We start from the raw sequence: 21,628 nt of genomic DNA, 5'->3' as shown, positions 1-21,628 counted from the left end.
AGTGTCTGCCTGAAAGAGGGTTTATATTCTCTCTTGAGAGCACTTAGTGGAGATGGAAGGGACTGTTTGGATTTTGCACCATTTTTTGCCATTATCTTGTCCAGCTTTTTCCCTGAAGAGGAGGCAAACTTAGCTGAGCCTAGAACCCATTTAGAATGAGTAGCCACCTTTGAGGGACAGAGAAGTTTACTGAACCTGTCCCATTCTTCTCTCATCCACAAAGGACGAGTGGGGGGGGCGTGGCAGGGGAGGGGAATTTCAGCCTGAGGGGATAAGTTTACCGTGAGGCTTGATCTCCAAAGCAGGGTTGAATCTATACTGTGGATTGTTGATCCACACCTTTTTGAACATAGACTCAAAACTTCTCACCAAAAATAAATCATTGTTGAGCTTTCCCTTAGTCCTGTCAGATTAAGAGTCAGAAAGCTCCCCTTCTTCAGCACAGGAGGGTGAAGCAGTGAATAGTTTTTCTTGCTCCTTGTGGGGGTTTTTGTTTGTTTGTTTTTTACTGCTTGTGGATGTAGGTGTGTTGCTGTGGCCTTCCACAGTACCTGAAGCCTTCTAAAAACTGCCTTTTGAGTCCTGCTCTGCCAGGTCAGCACTTGGGAAGAGGGGGGGCTCATTAGGAGCTCTTTCCCTACAGCATTTGGCATCCACTTCAAAATGGGGGAGGGGTGGGGCACTTGAGCCCCACAAACCTCTTGTCCTTGCATTCCAGACTTCCCCTGGAATGGCTGGATGAGGTCCTCCTAGTCACATTTCCCTCACTGTCAGCTTGGGAGAGCATCCTTTTTTCACATGGTGCTTTCAGGGGTGCTTCTTCCCTTCCAAAAGAGAGGTGGAGGTGATGCAACAGAGGCTCCTGCAGTTGCAAACCCAACCCTGCTCAGCCCCAGAGCAGGGAAGGAGAAAGGCAGAAAAAAGAAAGATGAGGTGGCAAGCGGGAGCCTAGACTGGGGCCTCCATCCATAACCTTGCAATTCTAAACTGAATACCAGAATTGTGGGAGATGATGCTGGGCTACAGAAAAGGCTTAAAATAGGCTGTATGCCTTTTCTTCAGAAAAGCAGTTAGCTACTTAATTGCTTCTCCCACTAAATTGAAGTGTCTCTAAATGGAAATAAACAGCATGCCTGGATTTTAAGCATAGCTCAAAAATTTCTTTTTTAGGCCCTTTCTAACTCCTGTGGCTCCATCCCTTCAGTTACACAGACATGCTAAACTCGTAAAAAAAAAAAAAAAAAAAAAAAAAAAAAGGTAATCTAGTTTGTCATTGTGAATTTTTTAACTAAACAGAAGCCAAGGAAGAGCTATAGCTAGAAATCACCGTCTCCTACCCAAAGACATTTGGCATAAAGTAATCCCCATCCATTGTCAACAATACTGGTTTCATTTTTTGGAAAAATATATTTAAACACAAGATTCACCTACCTCTCCATGCCTGATCACAATTTATCCTTCATTGCTGCCCCCCACTTCCTGCTACTGATTCAGAATCATCTTTTCCACAACTGTCAGAACAGCCTTGATGAGTCAAGAATACAAATAGGCCTTATTCTAATCTCAGTTTTACATTGGGGATGGTGTAGCTTCACACCAGCCCATGACTTCAGAATAAGGCCCAATTTGTGCAAATACAAAAGGCATTGCTCATCTTACTGAAAAGATGAGAGCTCTAACCTCTTTACTGTAAACAAAGCTATGTCACTTAAGGTAGTGTTTTAATTGTTTTTTCCAGCAAATAAATTTTAACACTGAAAACTAAGTGTTGACTTAAATATATTTAAGACTAGGACATAATCAAAGATTTAAAATCCATTATAATCTAGTGATTAATTTAGCTTCAATGCTTTTCAAAACAATCCTCAAAGACATGGCAAATGATGGAAAGTACATGATTTTAGTTTCAAAGGCTGCAAAAACGCACTTTCTAGGCAGTGTGTGTCAAGATCTTAGCTTTTGAACTGCTTCTATAAGTGAAGGAAAAAAGCCACTATATTCAGAGACCAAAACATTCAAAAAAGTTAGGTTGCCTAAAATCAGCTTTCAGAGGCGCTGAATAAAGCTTTAATTTTATAGGAGAGAAGAGAGGTGGGTTTGCTTAGCACTTCTGAGAATTGGGCCACTTCTAGCTAAGGTGCCTAACTGCAGTGTTAGGAGCCTAATTTCAGCTACCCCATAAGAAGATTGGGGCCAGAATTGGGGCAGGGACTGAAGATGGAGTTTTAAAAACTTTAGGGGCTCATGAAATGCAGCTTGCTGTGATTGTTTTACTTCTACCTACCCAATTCTGAGAATGCTTTGCTAGTTAAAATAGTCAAGTCATATCTCCCTTCCATTTAACTTAAGCACCAATTTGTTAGCAAGGTAGATATTTGGAAGTGCTGGAAGGCAAGGTTCAGTAATGGTCAGGGACAAAGCACAACCCACACCCGTGTTAAAATCACCTTTAACGATAGACAATCCATGGCCAAACAGCCTGACCCTTTGTACAAACAATTCTAGCACTACATTACTGTAAAGTTCAGCTCACACACTTTCCCTTCATCGGATGTGCACCATCTCCTCCAGGAAGGGGGTCTTCATACAACCCGTGCAGAGCTGATCCATCCAGAGGGGCGCCTCGTGCTGCAGAGGGGTGCGCCGGGGGAAAAAGGTGAAGTTCACATCATAGTTCAGCAGGCAGCTGATGGATGCCATGTAGATATCAGAGAACCGGATCAATCTCCGAGAGAAGTAAGTTGGGTTGTGGAAGGTTCGGAAGATGCTCCCAAATTGAGGATTGAATAGGTTCTTCGTAAGGGACCTGAAAGGAGAGGACTTGGTTTGCACAGGCTAACATTTAGAGAAATTATTAACAGAGATTTTGAAACTAATTTGACAATTCAGACCTTGGAAACAGATACTTTGCACAAGGCTTTAAAATTTCAGGGTACCAAAAACACCAGGGCAGGTACTTTCCTTATGGGCTAAGCTGTGATAGAAAAGACAGCAAGAGATTATTACTGGAGTCTAATCTTGATTGAAGATTACCCAAAGTGATGGTACTAATGGACCTAGTAAACGTAAGCAGCAAGGGCTACAATTTCCTCTTAGGGAGGATGAAGACAATGGTTTGATATATGGCAGGCATGGAATGACTTGGCAGTGGAGAAGTCCTGCCCTGTGGGAGAAATTTATTTATCTATATTGCTTAAAAACTTTAATGTTAACAGGATAAAGCAAGACTCATCAGGGCTGAATTGAAACAAGTTTGTTCAAGATGCCTAGTTTCATCTAAGTAAATGGTGAGTAGGCTCCTTAGCCAAGCTCTTGAAGGGAACAAGGAAGATTAAAGTTTTTGCCTTTAAGCCTGGAGCCTACAACACTTACTCATGGGAGTAAGGACTTGCCAAATCAGCTTCTTTGGATGGAAAAATATAGATAGCAATGAAAACAATCTGGAGTGTAATCCGTCATTTAAATGGTTGCATCAATGGAATGAATGCAGGTGTAATGACAATACTTTCTGCACTGTGAAAAAATAGTTGTGTAGCTAGCTTAAAAATTCTATTAGATTTCACAGAGAAATATCTTACAGCAGACCTTTGAATAAAGGATAGAGCTCAGCCCAGCTTCACTTTTAGAAGTTGCACTGCTTCACTAGCTACAATCATCAGAAACTAACTAGGCATTGGAGATCCAAACCTTGATTTCAAGATATCTACATTCATAGGAGCATATTTACAAATTTAGAGTTTCCACAGGAATATTCTGGGAGGAAGGGAAGTTTGCATGCTCATCCTAAAGCACTCTCAGATTTAGATACATTGAGTCACCTAATTTCCTGACGCTCTTGCATCCATTCCAGCAGCACCTGCTTTGATTCTGCATCTTGATACATCTAGAACAAAAAAGCCCAGTAAAAGAGTTAAATCTAAACACTGACTTTTCTCAAATCCTTTTCCTGCAGGTGATAGTGCCACTATCAACTAGCTGGCAGATATCTGTCTATGGCCCTTGGAGCTCAGCAACTTCTTACAATTGTCAACAGTAAGGAGAAAATTTAAGTGTCAGTGACTAAGAAAAAATACAAATTGTGAGACAGGCTGTAAATCCACCAAATTCCCTGCTTTTACTCTCCAGTATTTGTGCTCTAGGAGATGCATCATAGCTATGCACTACTTGGTTTAGAGAGTAAACCACAAGTCACTGGTTAATCCCCCAACACTATCTAGCAGAGCGCGTTGGTTGCTTATAGCATATTAATGTCTGTGGAAGATACAAAGAATCCTCACAAAAACATTGGTTAAGTCATACACTGTGGGTTTTTTGCCTTATATTTGTGAAGGAGTTTAGGTGACTAAAGAGGGAAGCAGTAACAGCAGTGGTTTGATGTTGCCATAGCACATGCACAGGGCAATCTTCCTCCAATCAGTTTTGATACCTATGAATTTCTTTGACATTAAATTGCCTTGTGCATCTCAGAAACTCATTTTCCCCAGTCCCCTATTGAGACTAAGCCAGACTGAAATTCAGGTCTTCAGAGATGAAAGGTAAGTGTTCACCCACTGCTTTCTTAGTCATGATTAGCAAGTTAACAGATAACATGCAAAACCATTCTTTGAGCTCTGCAGAGGAATCTATAACCTACACTGATTTAAAAACTCCATTAGCAGGGATTTGATTTTAGGACTAGCACCATCTTATGAAAAGTGCCATCATTTATTAAATTAGTGGAACTGAAAGCCTAGCAACAGACAGAAAAGCTGCTTCCAGTCTGTTTTATTTCACAAATCAGAGTAACATTCTTCTGCTAGTTAGCCCTCCCACTCACTTTTATAATTGTGGAAAGGATACTGGAGAAGGAGTGAGAGATGGTTAATTAGAACTTCAGGTTGCCATGAGACCAGCGGGATGTGGAACATATTTTGGAGGATATGTTATTCACCTGCTAGCATAGTAGACACCCATCCCCATGTACAACCAGACTAGTATGTAGAAGGAATTGTATTTCCTCATGAAAACAAACAAGTATGCTACCAGCAACTCCACCTCTGCCACACTAGCTTAAATTCTTATTCATAAAGCACCACTGCTATTCTAGTCTGGGAGCTAACTGGAACATAGACAAGTAGTAATACTATGTCGTGCAGCAGTTTTATCAGAATGGTCCAGTTACAGGGGCACAAGGAGACCAAATGCAATCTGACCCAAGCCAAAAATCTAAACCCTAGTTCTGAGAGTTGAAGACTAGTTAGACTCATTAGCCTGGCTCTGCTCCATCTTACCTGCATTCTCTCCAGCAGCCCTGTGAGTGCCTGTTGCCAGGTCAGCGAGTGCATGTACTGCTCTGTATTAATGATCCGGATTTCAGGTTCCAGTTCTGGTACAATGGCTCCAGTCCTCCAGCCATGACGCAGCATCAAGTCCTAGAAAGCAACCCAGAATTTTACACTTTATCTTACAACACTCTCAAGTGTAAGTGGTTTTTGAGGAATAGTACTAGAGTTTTCAGAAAAGCAGCTTTGCTCCATTTAGTGTCACTGGCTTGAATGTTAGTGTTTTTATCCTATGGAAAATACTGGCTCACAGGGTCTGGACCATCATTGTAATGGTGCCCTCAGCTTCTTGTAGAGCAGGGAAAATAGAGGTCTCTGCTAATCTCTTCCAAAACCAGGGCAGTTAAATTGGTTCAGAGTTGAGGGCTCTTACATGACACACTTGGTTCCCTCTTCCACACACACCCCCCACCCCTTGTTCTGTAATCAAATTCTGCACTAGACTGCAGGGCTACATCACCATTCTTTAATGCCAGGGGTAGAGTTTTCTATAAAGTGCCCCCGACACACAGACGCAGGTAATAACTGAGTACACCTGTCAGAGCATATCACAAAGCTTTCTGAGTGAATCCTGAGGGATGTTTCTGATAGCAGGGTGGGTAGGTGAATAAATAAATGTCCACCCCTTGTGTGTGGCAGTGGAGGAAGGGAGATTTTAAAGGTATTGTACAGTGATCTAGAACATAGTGGTGCTTAAGGGGAAGCATTCCCGTGAACACTAAAAAGCACAGCCTCAGAAGCTCAGACACAATAGCCAAAACTATCCACTTGGTCTGATGCCTTCCTAGTTACTGGAGAAGATGAACCACACAGAAAATAAAACCCAATGGGTAGTGCAGTCTGTGAAACAGTGGATTATCCATCATTGAGAATTTTTCAATCAAGACCCAACAGAAATTAGTTCAGAGGAATCCTATGGACTGTGTTATACAGAAGATCAGATTAGATGATCACATGGTCTCTTCTGGCTTTATAATCTATGAAAAAAGTCAGTGACAAACCACAGATACCTAAAATCATAATTGAACGATAGCATGAGTACCTGCCAAACAATATGAAAGCATGTCAGTGTCAGGAATAAGATGAGCAGTAAGCAATGGTATTACAACAAAAGATAGGGTAAGATAAAGCATAGTGGGGATACCAAAACAACTGAGAAAGGAGATCATAAGTAAGGCTACGATTTAATCAAAGGTATATTTAGTCAAAAAGTCATGGACAGGTCACAGGCTCTCCCCCCCCCCCACTTGCCTGTGATCTGTCCATGAATTTTACTAAAAATACCCCTGATTGAATCTTGGGGTGGGGGGAAGCCTGTGGCACCAGCTGTGTGTGTATGGGGGTGAGGTGGGGAGCAGAGGCCTGAGAGGTCAGTGGCTGCTCCAGCTGCCGCCCGGGGGGCAAGAGGGGGGGAGATAGAGGGAGGGAGCCTCCCCAGCCACTGCTCCAGCCACCCCAGGACTGCTGCTGGGAACTGGCAAACTGCGGCTGCTCCTGCCACCCCCAGGATTGCTGCTCGGTCAGTCCCTGGGGCCAGCCACACCAGCTGATGCAGAGGTCACAGAGGTTGCAGGAAGTCACAGAATCGGTGACTTCCACAACCTCTGTGACAAAAACAAAGCCCTAATCATGAGCAACAATTAACATGAAAAGGGAGATCACCACTGTATCTTCCAATCCATCTCTCTTCACTGCTTTCTTTCCTTCCGCACAGTGGTGGTAACATAGCTCCATTCTACTCACTTTGTCCTCCAATATTTGCTGATGGAAAGATTTTGAGCCAGTGGTTCTCAAACAGGGGTACGCATACCCCATGGGATACGCAGAGGTCTTCCAGGGATACATCAACTCATCTAGATATTTGCCTCATTCAGTGTTTCTCAACCATTGCAGGACAGGTTGGGGGGGGGGAGAGGGGAGGGATGGACGGAGAGGGTTTGCAAGTGAAGGCCAGCGTTCAGGGCTGGGAAGCAGGGCAATTGCCCAGGGCCCTGTGCCACAGCGGGCCCTGCAAAACTAAAGGTTACATGCTTCAGACCTGGGCGGCAGGGATCAGGCACCCTGAAAAAAAGTAAGTACAATATTTATATTCCAATAGATTTATTTTATAATTATATGGTAAAAAATGAGAGACTCAGCAATTTTTCAGTACTACAGTGCTGTGACACTCATGTTTTTATGTCTGATTTTGTAAGCAAGTAGCTTTTAAGTGAAGTGAAACTTGGGGTATGCAAGACAAATCAAAGTCCTGAAAGGAATGCAGTAGTCTGGAAAGGTTGAGAACTACTGACCTGAGCAATTCCTATAAACTCAGTCTCTTGCTATCTGCTACCTTCTCCCTACGCACAGCCACCCTTCAGTTCAACAGGGCTTTGTTTTCTCATAGGAATATTCTGATTCCAATAAATTCAAAACACACTTAAACAGAAAAACTAAGTTAAAAAAGCCACAGCAGAGGGTTCTACCTGGATCAATGCAAAGGTATCTTAGTAAAAACAGGATAAAATTATGACAAGAATTAAGTCCTTCTTAAATTCCAGCAGACAATACATACATACATACATAAATAAATAAAAACCAAAAAATTCAGCAGTGTTGGTATTAAACAGAAGCAGACATGGTTCTACTTACTGCAAGATCGCTGTACAGATGGTCACCAAAATAAAGTACTTTGGACCCACGCCAACCTGTTAGCCTTAGAAAATCAAACAAATTTCCCTGCAAAGAGAAGGAGAACAAACAAACAAGAACGTGAATATAAACCAACACCTAATTTTTCTCTGCAAGTGATGACACTTCACTGTTTTGTCAAGGAGTTCAAGAAAGCAAAGTATTCAAAGTAACTTGACTTTCTAACAAGACAATGTAACGTTAAATTATTTCACGAGAATTTAATATATAGACATTTAAAAAATCTCTCCAGAAAGAGCTAGCTGCATTTGAGAATACAATGCACCAGTGTGATAGTTATTTTGGCAATACCTTCGAGTATTAAAACACAAATATCATTCAAAAGTCAATGTATTTGCACCATTTTTATATTTTGCACTTCATTCAACTGGTGGAGTAGGACTAATTAATTTCACTTTTATAATCAAGTTTCACTTCCTGGTTCTCATGCACTGACTAGCCACTTTTCATGGGCTGTGCTATATGTACTGCTTACTGTATTTTTCACTCCACGCATCTGATGAAGTGGGTTTTAGCCCACGAAAGCTTATGCCCAAATAAATGTATTAGTCTCTAAGGTGCCACAAGGACTTCTCGTTTTTGCAAATACAGACGAGCAGAGCTGCCACTCTGAAACCTGTCCCTTTTATGTAATTTGCCCTTGTTCTAATCAGATTGTCTGGCTTCCCACACACGCATTTTTATCTACAGTCAAGAATGTCTCAAACTAGAATATGAGTTGCTTTGGAAAGCTTTTCCAGTCATGTGCCCTGGATAAGCTCATTTAGTTTACAAAAAGTCAGAAAAGCCTCAGAAGGAAAAGCAAAGTCCTCCAGGCTTCACATCAGCTTAGACAAACCCCATCTGACATCTAGAATAGCATGTGCACAATTACACGTTTCTGGCAATTGTTGCCGATTGTCACACATAACCTCTCTACTTTGTTATTAGGAAAACATGGGCAGCAGCTGCAGACATGAGGAAGACTAGAGCTACCAGACTGAATAGGTCAGAAAGGTGGTATATTTAACATTCTTAGTAAGATGGTATGTTAGACAGTCAGGATAATTGTTAGAATCCTCTCTCTTTAGGTTTTAAGACTCAGATCTTCAAAGGTATTTAGGCTCCTAACTTCGATTGAAATCAATGATTTTAGGAGCCTAGAACACCTTTGAGGATCTGGGCCTAAATTTAAAAAATATATATCCAGAGGTTTCAGTCAGGGCTCCAATGTCATAAACACTGTACAGTCAGCAGGGCTGGATTTACACCTTATGCGCCCCTAGGCACAGCATCTTCAGCGCCACGCCTCCCCCGGCTACAGCTGACCTTCATGTTTTTGCCGTAAAAAACCGAAACTTTTAACCCACTTTTAACTTTTAGGCACCCCTAGGCACATGCCTGTGCCTAATTGGAAATCAGTCTCTGACAGTCACATGGTAAAATGCAATCCCCCCACCCCAGAGAGCTTACATTCTGAATGTCAGACAAAAGGCAACGAGCGAGTGCAACAAATATAAAGAGGATGGAGGGTGAGAACATCACTGTGTTAAAATCATATGGTTGGTTACATATGGATATAACTTGGTTCCAAGACTATTTAAAAAACAAAAGAAAAGATTTATATTAACCAACTGAAGAAGATTTTTCAAGTCAATCCACCTGTTACTGTACTATTTATTCTACAAAATCTATCATCCATAAACCCCATTAACTTTTACTTAACTAGTGATGACAATGCCTGCAAAGAAGCCTATAGATTCTTCCCCTTCTCGCCCTGCAGTAGCCCCAGCAAACCGGGCGCCGGGGGTGCGCGGCTCAATGCTCACTTGGTATTGAATGCCTATGGTACAGAAATAGGCCTTCCTAAGGAAATGCCTTGAGCCTTCATCATTACTACTCAATTATGTGTGTAGCAAAAATAACGTCTTTAACAAGCAGGTAAAGATCAATTGCCAGGACATGTACTGAAAGCCCATTTTCTCATCACTACTCCAAATGGAAAAAAAAAATCCAGCTTTAAGCGTTCTTCTTATGCAGAGATTGCTTACGACCAGTCCTGCATTTGACTGACTACAAATTCATGGCTTTTCATTCATGGCTGCTGATGTCCAACAAGACAGTCTCCAACATGCCAGAGAGGAAGCTGATTAGATGTCTAGCCCAACAGCTGAAATAAGTGACTTTAAAACACAGCTGCAAAAGGTTTCAGAACTAACCAGCAGCATCCAGATCATTTTTGACTCTTTCCCCTCCTCCATCTCCCCCTGCCCTCAACCCTGAACAGTACTCGAGGAACTGGTGGCTGCAATGTAGAAAAGTTAGAGACCTTACAAAATGATTTGGAAGTGCAAGGTGGTGCCATAGTGAAGAGGCGTTACCAAACCACTGCAATGGCTGGTTAGAATGTCAGTTTTGTCTTTGAACTTAACAGTTGCCTCTGGATATTGTCTCAAGGATTTTACAGTTTTCTGGGTAACAGCACCATTCAGACTCTGCCCTGTAATGCTCTAAGCACAGTCTGGTGTGGGGAAGTGGAATGGGAAAGGGAGAAGCATCAATACTGTAGAAACAGTGATCTGTGTGCTGTTTTCTGCTGGTTCAGGTAATGACCTGTGAGTAGCTGCAGAAGACTGACCTAGCAGTCAGAAGAGACAACAATCCTGAGCAAAGTCACTGGTTGGGTGTGGGAGGAGAGAACACACACACACACACACACACACACACACCTCTGCAACCCCTTCCCCTGGATCCTCAGGGGAAAAGCTATCAAGAAAACCTGTTCTCTTTCCATGTAGGTGAAAGTAGTTCTTCACCCACCCCTTTCCCTGGTTCCATGGGAATGGGATTGGGGAGAAACCTTTCTCATGCTTGTGGGGAGGAAAAGAGTCAGGAGATACTCAAGGCTTTGGGTGCACTCACTGCTGGGGAAGGTAGGGTAAACATAGGCACCAGTCCCCTGGAAGCAGGAAAACAGTCCCTACAACAGCACTGAAGAGTATGATTTCTGAGAACATGACAGAGTGAAATCACATGCAGGGTGGAGGAGAGAAGGAGGAGGGGGAGGGGGAAAAACAGAATTAGTAGTCCAAAACACAGGAGGAGGGAGGAAGAGATCAAAACATTAAAATAAAATGAACTCAGAACAGAGAAGGATATTGGGGAAACCCAAGATGTTGCTTCAAATCCCAAGTTATAAAAGGCTTATTTGACTTGTTTATTAAGAATCTATTGAAAAGAATCTCTCCTCCTCTCCCTGTGCCAGACAATATTGTTTAATCCAGAATTGGCTGCATTAACAGCAAGGTTCAGGTAAGCATTTCAATCCCTTGTAAATTCAAAACCATCTAAGCATGTTCTGATACAAATGATTTAAATCCAAAACCAACCCAAAGAACACCCATATTCATGGGCAGAAAGTCTGCAAACCAAAAAACGCTTTTGCAACTCAAAAGAAAAAAAATCCCCAGTGTCTGAACCTTTCCTAATGTCCATCTATGCTCAGGAGGAGTACAAGGAGGTATGATTCCAGTTTCCCTTGAAAGTCACAAATCAAACAGGGCTTTTTAGAAAATAAGTAGCCAAATACACCCCCTTTCAGCAATGCTGACCCTCATGCCTGTTTAAACTGAAAGCTGGAATGAGCTACTCCTTGACCCAATATTAGATTATTCCAGCAACACAATCTATTGCAGTAACAAAAACACAGGGAGCTGCTGGCCAAACTAATCAGCCATTTGGGCATCCTGTGTGCATATTGCACATAAACTGGACTGCCCCCATCCCATAATCATCATTACAAAAACCTGACCCAGCCCCATGCCACAGCATTAGCAATACTGGAGGCCTTGAGTAATAATCCTGTTGTATACTGCTCCAAGAGTCTCAAAATGATTTACAGACTATTAAAAGCTCACTATAGCCCCATTAGAGAGTTACACCTATCTCCTAGATGGAGAATAGAAGTTGAATGACTTGCCCAAAGTCATTTCCAGTACTAGCAAGGCAGCCCAGCAGTCCAGACTTTCAGTTTGCTATTGTAACCGCAAAACAGTGCTTCAGGCACATTAAAGCAGGTCAAGACTTTAGAAATGCAACTTGGTATAGTACATTTCTAATCCTAAATCTTGCTCATGCTATGCTTGTGAGCGCCCTTGGAACATCTTGCTTTTGGCAGCTTTGCAACCTAGTGCATCCTCAACAAGTGGTTCCTAGCTGGCTGACAATGCTACTTTAAAGCCCTAGACCAAAGGTCACCCTCTTCTGGGGAAATTCTGAGCCAAAATATTAAATATTCTGTGCATAGTATTTTAAAACTCTGCAAATTTTATTTGTCAAAAACAAACACTACATAGTCATCCCAGTTTCAATTACTTTGGTAATTTATTTCAATACAAGTATGTCTGTAACACAAACACACAAAAATTCCCCCAGGAGAAGAGAGTTAAAGAACCCCTATGACAACCTAGTTCCCTTTTCTCTACCCCTTCTTCCCCCCAGAGCCCAGCTGGGAGGCCAGACACCCACAATCCTTCCCCTCCCACAGCCAATACACCTGAACCCGCTAATCCCCAGAGCCCAGCCATGAGGCCCCAAAAGCCCAGATACCCATACCCCATTCCTCCCAGAGCCCAGTCATGGGCCACCCCCTTGCCCAAATACCCACATCCCTTGCTCTCGCCTGCTCCCTGAGCCCAACTGTGCCACCCCCAGCCCAGACACCCACCCTCCTTCCCCTCAGAGCCCAGAGGGAGAAATAGCCTGATGCTGGGCCGCATGCTTATGTGGAGTTTTCTGTGCACCACAGTCGCCTTTCCTCAGGACGTGTGGGGAACTGCAGCTGCTGGGAACCCTCTAGCTCCTTCCCCATCCCCCTTGGCAGGGTCTTCTATGTGCAAGCTGGGTTGTGCCAGGTCCAGCAAGGCCCTAGTGGGAGCCAGCAGCACTGCAGCTCATTTCTGTGAGGGAAGAAATTCCACACGCAAGATGTTAATTTCTGCAAAATTCTGCATTGCGCAATGGTGCGGAATTCCCCCAGGAGTAAGGGTCCCAGCTACACTAGAGACCATATTGCTATCTACGAATTACTCAGACAGCTTTACTCCTCTGGGACACTACAGATCATGAAGCCAAGGACAAGACGTGAGAGCACTGGGGACAATTGATGGGGATCTGGCTGTAGAAAAACTCTCAGACAAGAGATTTGATTAATGTACACTCATCTTTAGGAAATGCTGCAAAAGCTTCCTCTTTGAAAAAGATTTTCTGCCATAATCAGAAGGGCACTCACAATATCAACCACCCTCCCTCAACCAAAACACCCCCACACCTTTCCCTGAGCAAAGTTTTCTATAACCTAGAAAAGAAGAAGACAAACAGTGCATGAATCCTGCCAGGGACTAAGCTATTGCCAATCTACATTATGGGAAAGGTATTCAGATATTATAGTGATGGGTGGCAGTATAAAACTCAAAGATTGATAACTGAAGACATGGGTTAGTAAAAAGCAAGCAAGCAGACTTAAGCTGTGAAATACCTGTAGCAACTACCTAGTAAGGGAAGGGTAGTGAGGAAGGTTTGATTTGCAGAAATGAGAAAACAGGAGGCAGTGGGGTAGAAAGATCCTCTGCTATGGCACTGGAAGATGAAGGGGGCAGCAATTCCATGACATGAGTCAACTGTCATGCCACCTGCCTGCAAGGATCTTGGTAAGCAAACCAACACTGGACTAGCTTGCAAGAGCAAGAAAATTGCACTGACTAGTCTCCTCACTACCACTGCCAGTTGGCCATTGCATGTGCATATAGCTACGCTGACAACTCCATTAAATCCCTGGCCATTTGTCCAGTCACAGGAAATGTCCAGTTATTCAAAATTTAGAGCTGTACAGCAATTTGCACTCAACATTTCAGTTTATTTTCTCAGAGCTACAATTCATTGCAAGAGTTACATTTGTACTTTTCCATGTAGTTTGTACATTTCTTCAGACAGCCCATGATCTACTGTATGTTGCTAGGAGTCTGCTATTTCTGTGGTTAGCCTGTAATCACCAGTTAACAGAAGGCAGGAAATAGTGCTTACCCTGGGAACTTGCAGGAAGCTGTATTTTAAGTGTAAATTGTATTTAAATTGCCATCCTACTAACCAGGAGAAATCAGTAGCCATTCTGCAGTTACCTCTGGGAGTGGATTGATCAGCCAACAGTTTTCTCCATAGCTCATTTTCTGAGACTGATCATTTATACTGTTCATTGTTAAAACTGTTATTTTGGCTTTCCAACTTGTATTAATGAAGGCTGGAAATTAGTTTATAATTCCCGCACTGGGCTCTCACATTGCCAGTGTCACTTCTCACTCACTAACATTGCCTCCAGAGAAAGCAAAGAAAGGCCAATTCTAATTAAAGTTTGGTTTCAAAAGTAAGTGACAGATTAGACACAGTCAGGTGCTTTTCAGCCCTTTCTGTGAATTTCCTAATCTGCTGAGTAGAGAAAAATTGAAGGGGTTTGCTCTCTTTGGAATCAATCCTAAGAAGAGACATGAGCAGCAGCACTCCTCAGGATCAAGGCATAGGAAGGGCTGAGTGTACCTATTTACACAGGAGGGGTATATAGCATTGCCTGGGAAATGGATTACAGACAATCATGCAAACCTCAAATCTTGCCGCACTTGACCATTATGTCAGAGTCTGGTTCTGAATAAAGAAAGGGATGCCAGTTTTCCCTGTCCACCTACTTTTCTTTAAGCGCTCATACACATGTGCAATGCTTTGCAGAGAGTAACCAATCAGTCCTCACAATATCCTCATTAGGAAGGGAACTCTCTCATTATCTAGAGGGAGAGCATTCTGAAAACAAAACAAACAAACGTATTTAAGGTGCCAAGTAGTTTGTCAGCACAGGCATCTGATTTTCAACTAGGTGAAGAAATCTGCAATTGCATTGCATGAGTCACGTGCAGACAGGGATAACAAGGCAAACTATTTTAATCATGCTGTTAGGTATAAACACTAAAGCTTTGCAAAAGCTATACAGCATCATCAGGATGCAAGACGATGTGCTTTGTTCTATTTGAGACAGGGTATTTATAGGGTGGACACCCTTTTCATAGGAAGGTGGTCTTGTAGACCACATCCCCTCTTATTCATGCAAAGGCCATCTTTTACTACTTGCAAACAGACACTACCACAGCTAGTGTAAACAACTTACCAGAAAACACTTTAATTTTTGGCAGACTACTATGCATGAAATAATGAGAGTAAGCACCTCAGTACGCTATCGATAATAGTCCATGGACCAGAGCGTGAGAACCCCCAACTTGGAAACTTCTTGTAAATGTAGGATTTACAAATACTACTTGGATTAAAAGATCTCAAAGCGATTCACAAGTCATTCTCACAACATGCCTATGAGGTAGGAACTCAATTTCTGGCTCTCCTATGGGACTGTGTGAGATCTTGGGAAAGTCAGGAATCTTTATATTTGTAACCACATGTAAGATTGAGTTAATATCTACCTCAGAGGCATTACCTTCTCCTTGAGTAGAAAAAGATGCAATGTGTAAAATATAATCCATTCTGCAGGAGGATAAATGCTCCTCCTCTCAGTTACACTGAAACGAGCCTCTTTCATCCAAAGTAGCTGAGCAGGGTCTGTTTCTAGGCAATTACAGAGTTTGACAATTGGGTCCAGTGTCTCAGCCCCTGAGCTACACAAGAAGTCCATAGGGAAAACGTGCTCAGTTATATACTTTTCTGGACACATAACCTGAATAACAAACTGGATCAGAGATGTGGACAAGAGACTTTTCTGCCAGGAAGTATTTTTTTTGTAACTTAAGTTTTGGGCCAGGCTAACAATAATCTCTCTAATACAGGGCTAGATATTTTTAAGACATTTTATGATACCGTTTCTGCAAGACTGCTAACAAAATACTTGTATTTAACATACTTTGATCAGAGTCTCAGAGCTATGTCAGGCACCTACAGGAGCCTTAAAGAGAAGCTGTTCTTTGACCTCAGATGAGGGTAATGGCTTTGGGTACAAGGTCTCTGGAATGAAGGGTTTAAATCTTGCTCCCCCAAAGTAGGTCTGCCCAAGCTCCCAATCGCCCTTGTAAATGCCATCAGGTCATCTGGGAGAATTCAATAATTGGTAAAGTTATGAATCAATTTTGCTGCCTAAGAAAGCTAAGGGAATAATAATGGAGACTATCAGACACTCCAACTAAGTTGTCTGGAAACTTCCAGCTGCAAAAAGGCAAATATTTTAAAGAGTTACTAAGAAGGTTACAAGATTAAGCAGAGAACACTACTGACCATTCATATAAACTGCTTATTACCAGAATCACCTTAACCCATTATTAACTATTAAATGCTCAATTGAAATTAATTATTGAATCAAAAACAAAAGTTTCCAGTTCTCCTTTCTTCCTATGCAAAGAAAGTAAACGAAGTCAAAATCTGCTTGCAGTTACCTTGGAAATAATAGCAGAAGCCTGCTCCTAAAGCAACTAGACATAGCTATTACTGATCTTTGCCCAAATACCCTCCCTAGTAGTCAATATGGAGGAAAGTGGTAAGATATAGCAGTGATAGAAAGCTTTTGGCCTGTGCCATAAGAGTATCACAGAGTCTCAGAACTGAGACATATACAAGTAGAACTTGTCACTGAGGTCCAACACCGAAGATTAAAAATCTTGTCAAATCTACAGGGAGCCATGCCATTAAAGGGGCTTTTTTTGCCATCAATCCCATCCTGTACTACAGAGCATGGGACATAAGTCTGCAGTATTTAAAAAGTGGAAGACAAATGAAACGCATCACTCAAATACACAAAGGGCCACATTCTGTTACATTAACACAACTGCATTGACTGAAATGAGGTTGTGTCAGTATAACCAAGAGAAGAATTTCTCTCTGAAGAATGCATGAAGTACAAGGTCTATTGAAGAACAGAGCAACATCCAACTTTGGTACATTCATGAAACAGAACAAAGACTGTTTTATTTATTTGCTATCTTAGATATTTGTTTCACTTATTGCTTTTCAAGGAGAAACTAATACATGAGAAATAGGGAAAGATGAAAGAATTTCCAATGTTCTTGGGGCAAGCCTACACCCAGAAGGTACACTGGTTTAATTAAATCAGTGTACCTTCTGTATGTGGGCTCTCTTATACAACTAGTTACATCAGTTCAGTTTGCATCTGTTAAGCGCACAGGCACAAGCTAAACTGATATAAACCAAATTTAAACTTATTTAAGAAAGTCTCCATATGAAGTTACATTGGTTTAACTAAATAATTATATAATGAAAGATGTGACTTTTTAATAAGTACAACTGTGTTTAGACTAGGCCTTACAGTTGTCAAGGGTCTTAATCAGACCTATTTATCCCTAGAACAGAAGAATCCCAGTTTTAAAGATCTGAAGCATAACAGCAGAGATCTGTCAGATGTACTGGAGGTTCTGAAAGTGTCTGAGAGTGGAGGTGAGGGAAGGGGAGAGGATGAGTCTTCAACACCATGGGAATCTCCAGTGTGAGAGAGAGTCGAGAGAGAGGAAAAAAAAAAGAAGGAATGGAAGATGCTATCTGTAACAGTAGCCACCGGTGTGTGTGGATTCTGACCCATGCCATGTGCTCTCTTGCCCTTGTCGTAACTGAGACCAAGACTCCCTTACCAGCATTCCTGTGTTTAACACCCCATTACACAGTCACCACAAATATGCAGATGAGCTATTTTTCACATCACCAACATTGTACAGCTTTTCTGCTTAAAAGAAGGGAAAAAACTTTCACCAGACTTTGCCAGGAACTTCTGAGAACATAGGAATTATATTAGTCCCCATGATTTTAGAGATAATGAGCAAATGAAATACAAGGCTTTATATTTTTATTTACCTGTTTGTAGATCTTTCCCTTTTCTAGTTTGTTTATTTTGTCCCATTGGAGTGAGCCTTTGTCATCCAATTTTCTAAAAGGTCTAAAAAGGAAACAGGGGAGCAAGAGTTAAGTAACTCACATTTTTCCAATTGCCATACACAGCTGTAGATCACGTCATGAAGCTCCTAAATTAATGTTATGTAACTTGTACAAAGTGAATTTTAAGCAAAAAGACCTTTAGCTTCCTCTTCTCATGAGGATAAAATCTAGTTCTAGCCTATTAAAGTTTTTGTATTAACCCTCCCTATACTACCACAAACACCTGAAAGGTCTGTATTGCTTCTGAGGGACCAGGAAGACAAATACTACAGTCAGGCAGCCTTTTGCCCAAATATGTTCCTACCCTGGCTGCTATCTCGTTTTTGAGGCAAAACACACCCCATTACATACTACGCTACTAGGGAATCTCAAAACAAGGAAAAGCAGCTCTTGTAGCAGCAGAAACTGGGGGCTGGTGGAACGGGGATGTAGTCTCCTCTCCTAACAGTATCGTGGCCATGATACAACCTAGAAGTGGAAGAAAATCCTGTGTGCCATCTTGCTGGTATCCCATCAATGTTGGAGTGGTCTCTGTTGTTTAGTTTCTGTCCTAGTGTTGCGACTAAAAAGCAACAGGGTTGCTAGCCATTTCCTTGGGAGATTGTTTCACAGTGTAATACAGCTCATGACCAGCAAGCTTTTCCTGATATACAGCCTATGTTTTCTTTCACCCTTTTAACCCTTATTATATGACTTGCTGCTCTGCTAGCAGTCCATCTCATTTTGGGGTATGTGCCCTTCAAATATTTGTAGGGTTATGTCTGCAACAACCTTACTTAATCATTTAGCCAAATTCTACTTAATCTTAATTCATTCTCTCATAAATCACACGTATCTGGCTCCATTTACACTTCATCTTACAATTTACAGCACTAAGGCATTGGTATTCAAAAACCAAGGTCTACATGTTGTAGGTAGATACCAAGACAAGCTGTAAATCTCTCTCATGATAATGTAGATTAGTCACCTCCTCATGCCTGAAACAAAATGAGGTGCCCACCTCTGAGTGGATGTTAGATTCCTAATAATGAGGAAGGCTGACTCTAGATTAAATAAATGAAAAAATAAAAAACATTCTGATGCCACTTTCCTATGCTATTAGGAGCATATGGATGTGAGAGGGAGAAATAAGGAAAACTAGTTCTATCTAGTAGGGATATTCCAAGATACTGTACCAAGAATGCTTGCAATCCTCAGCCTTTCAGAGTACTCTCACTTTCTGATCCTGTTTTGGTATGTTACTTATTAGGATTTATACAAAAAAAACAAAAAGGGGGCATCTAACCAAAGCTGTCATAAATTACAGACAAAATTATACCATCCACAGAACAAATTCCCCTCTCCCACACATATAAAGCTTTGAAAGAAATTCAAACATTCATTATTTAACATGGTTAAAAAAAAAAAGAGTTTGAAATAAGTTATAAAGGCTTAGCGCTACAGAATAAGGAGCAGCATAGCAAGAACAGGACTATTATTCACTATTTGCACAGAATCAAATACTAGGTACTAGAGATGGGCCTGGGGCCGTGTCACCATACCTAAGAGTTTCCAAACCAAGGATGATTAGATATGGAGAAACATTATTAAAAACACTAGTAAATTTAAGAGTTCTCTGAGAGAACTAGTGTGCCCAACACCAAGATACGGTTATTTAGATATTTTGATAATTATTCAAACAATAGCGTTATTTATACATAGCATTGTCTGCTAACCAGTTGGTTCTTCAACACAACTGTGAATTGTGCAGTATTTTATGTAAATTATAGTGGTACCCCCTAGTGCTGCCCTCGAACAAATGAACTGGTTGTGACAAACTCAGTGTTTGTATGCAGAGGTCTCAGTTTTGGGATTTTTTGTTTGTTTTTTAATACAAGTTGAAAGCATTCACTTAAAGTTACAGGAATGTTAAAAGGTAGAAGTTAACTCTCTCCAGCATGCTACTATTTCTGCAGATCTGTAGCGTAAGTGGTCTTTGGTGGGTCAATAAGCAGCATTGTATGGCCATATCACAGGATGAATGGCTCTCAGGGGACATGGGTCCTCCCCCACCAGACATACTTAGTGCACTTCCCCAGGTGGAGAAAATGAGCAAAGTACATGACGGGCAGGCCTTGAGGGGGCTGGAGGAAGGAGACAGCAAGGAGACAAGACAGACGCCTGTGGAGAGCTAGAGGGGAGACTCCAAGTAGGAAACCCAGGGAGAATCAGCATTCAGTACAGACCCCGTAAGGAGCACAAGAAGGGAGCTCAAGGGCTGCTAGGAGACTGCAGAGCCCAGGAAGAGCTACAAGTTGAGCTCAGAGGGCAGGCTGTTTTGAAGTCTGAAAGAAGACCAATCCTCAGAAAAGAAGGGCTCTGCTCAGCTTGAGACTGGGGTGGAAGACTTTGTTCTGGACTTGAAGACCCCAGAAGGGATGGATTTTTCTTTGAGACTTAGCTAGAAGGCCAAGTCGTCGCAGCAACCAAACCAGGATGGAAGATTGGGAGAGCCACATACAGAGTGAAAGTACCAAGTAACCACCCAACTTAAGTTACTTTGCCACTTGTTGGAAGGCTTGTTAAGTGCAGGCTTGTTAAAAAAAATTGGCACATTCACAAGTTATACAATGTCCAGGCATATTCAGCTTTCATACAAAGCATTCTGCTACTCTGTTCCTTTCCATTTCTTCTTTGTACCATAAAACTTCTGATTTGACTTTGTTAACGCCCCAAATTTAGGAACAAATTCTGCTTAGGATTTCAATAGAACTTATTTTTATTAACGGAGGAATATATTTGCCCTAGTAGATGTTAATGAATAGGTGGCTAATGAATATCGGGAAGCAGGGGACCCAATTCTGCACCAGACTTTGGATTTATGATCTAATACACACACACACACACACACACACACACACACGCTCTCCCAAGAGGGTGGATGGTTTTAACAACAACATTTTTGAGATGGGTGGAGAGAGAAAACAGAGAAATGTTGGTTTCTGAAAAGTTCTACAAGTCACCATGCAGCAGTGCAACACACTACAATGGAACATACTTGCGTCTGTCAGTGAAAAAGGTGGGTTTATCAGCTTGCACAATGACCATGTCAAAGAGGTCCCGCCAATTCTTGCCAACCATGTGTTTCATTCCTTTATCTCTGCAAACAGTTGGAAAGGTTAATATTCTAAGTAATCCCCTCTCTGGCATACACAACCCAGAGTAAAATCCATAAAAGCTTATTTCAATTGGGCTTAACATTTTTTTTTTAAACGTAATAAACCTTGAAGCACAGATACTTCAAAAACCTGCTGAATCCATTTGACTGCACTTAGGAGCTGCACACCAGTTGTTGATCACTAACTTACTCCTATCATGACTAAGGAATTCTCCCTCTACCCTACCCTCAAAGCTCAGCAGCTTCCATACAACTCTATGCTTTCAGGAAGCAGAGCAAGTCTGCTGGGTCAGGAGATATTGCTCTGTTGGTATCAATAGTAAAAAGGATGGCAAAATAATACTGGCCAGTCACAGCCCCAAAAGAAAGTCAGAACAGCTCCCTCAAAGACAAAAGAACTCTTGTGTGGTATGTCTTTTTAATAATCTTTTACCACAAGCCACTGCTCTCTTCCCCCACACTGAATAGCATTCCACTGAAACGTCCCATTAAAAATAGC

The 21,628-nt window shown here is 41.8% G+C and overlaps 1 protein-coding gene across 4 annotated transcripts in view; it reads right to left on the bottom strand.

Annotated features, from left to right (window-relative positions):
- NT5DC2 (5'-nucleotidase domain containing 2) overlaps positions 1-21,628 on the bottom strand; it is a 68,561-nt gene that overhangs the window by 9,040 nt on the left and 37,893 nt on the right. For 2 of the 4 annotated variants that reach the window (XM_043518239.1, XM_038409592.2), the window contains exons 9-14: positions 21,010-21,111; positions 17,892-17,973; positions 7,953-8,039; positions 5,271-5,411; positions 3,819-3,883; positions 2,534-2,806 (exon numbers count right to left, since the gene is read on the bottom strand). In XM_043518239.1, the coding sequence (XP_043374174.1) occupies positions 2,545-2,806; positions 3,819-3,883; positions 5,271-5,411; positions 7,953-8,039; positions 17,892-17,973; positions 21,010-21,111 (739 nt within the window). In that variant the 3' untranslated portion in view covers positions 2,534-2,544. Of the gene's footprint in view, positions 1-488; positions 2,807-3,818; positions 3,884-5,270; positions 5,412-7,952; positions 8,040-17,891; positions 17,974-21,009; positions 21,112-21,628 lie in introns of those variants that run through there. The other 2 variants (XM_038409591.2, XM_038409590.2) reach the window with 2 other exon arrangements.

This window comes from Dermochelys coriacea, chromosome 7 (genome assembly GCF_009764565.3).
Source record: "Dermochelys coriacea isolate rDerCor1 chromosome 7, rDerCor1.pri.v4, whole genome shotgun sequence".
In the NCBI taxonomy this organism is placed as follows: domain Eukaryota; kingdom Metazoa; phylum Chordata; order Testudines; family Dermochelyidae; genus Dermochelys; species Dermochelys coriacea.
This window is presented reverse-complemented; position numbering and strand designations above follow the sequence as displayed.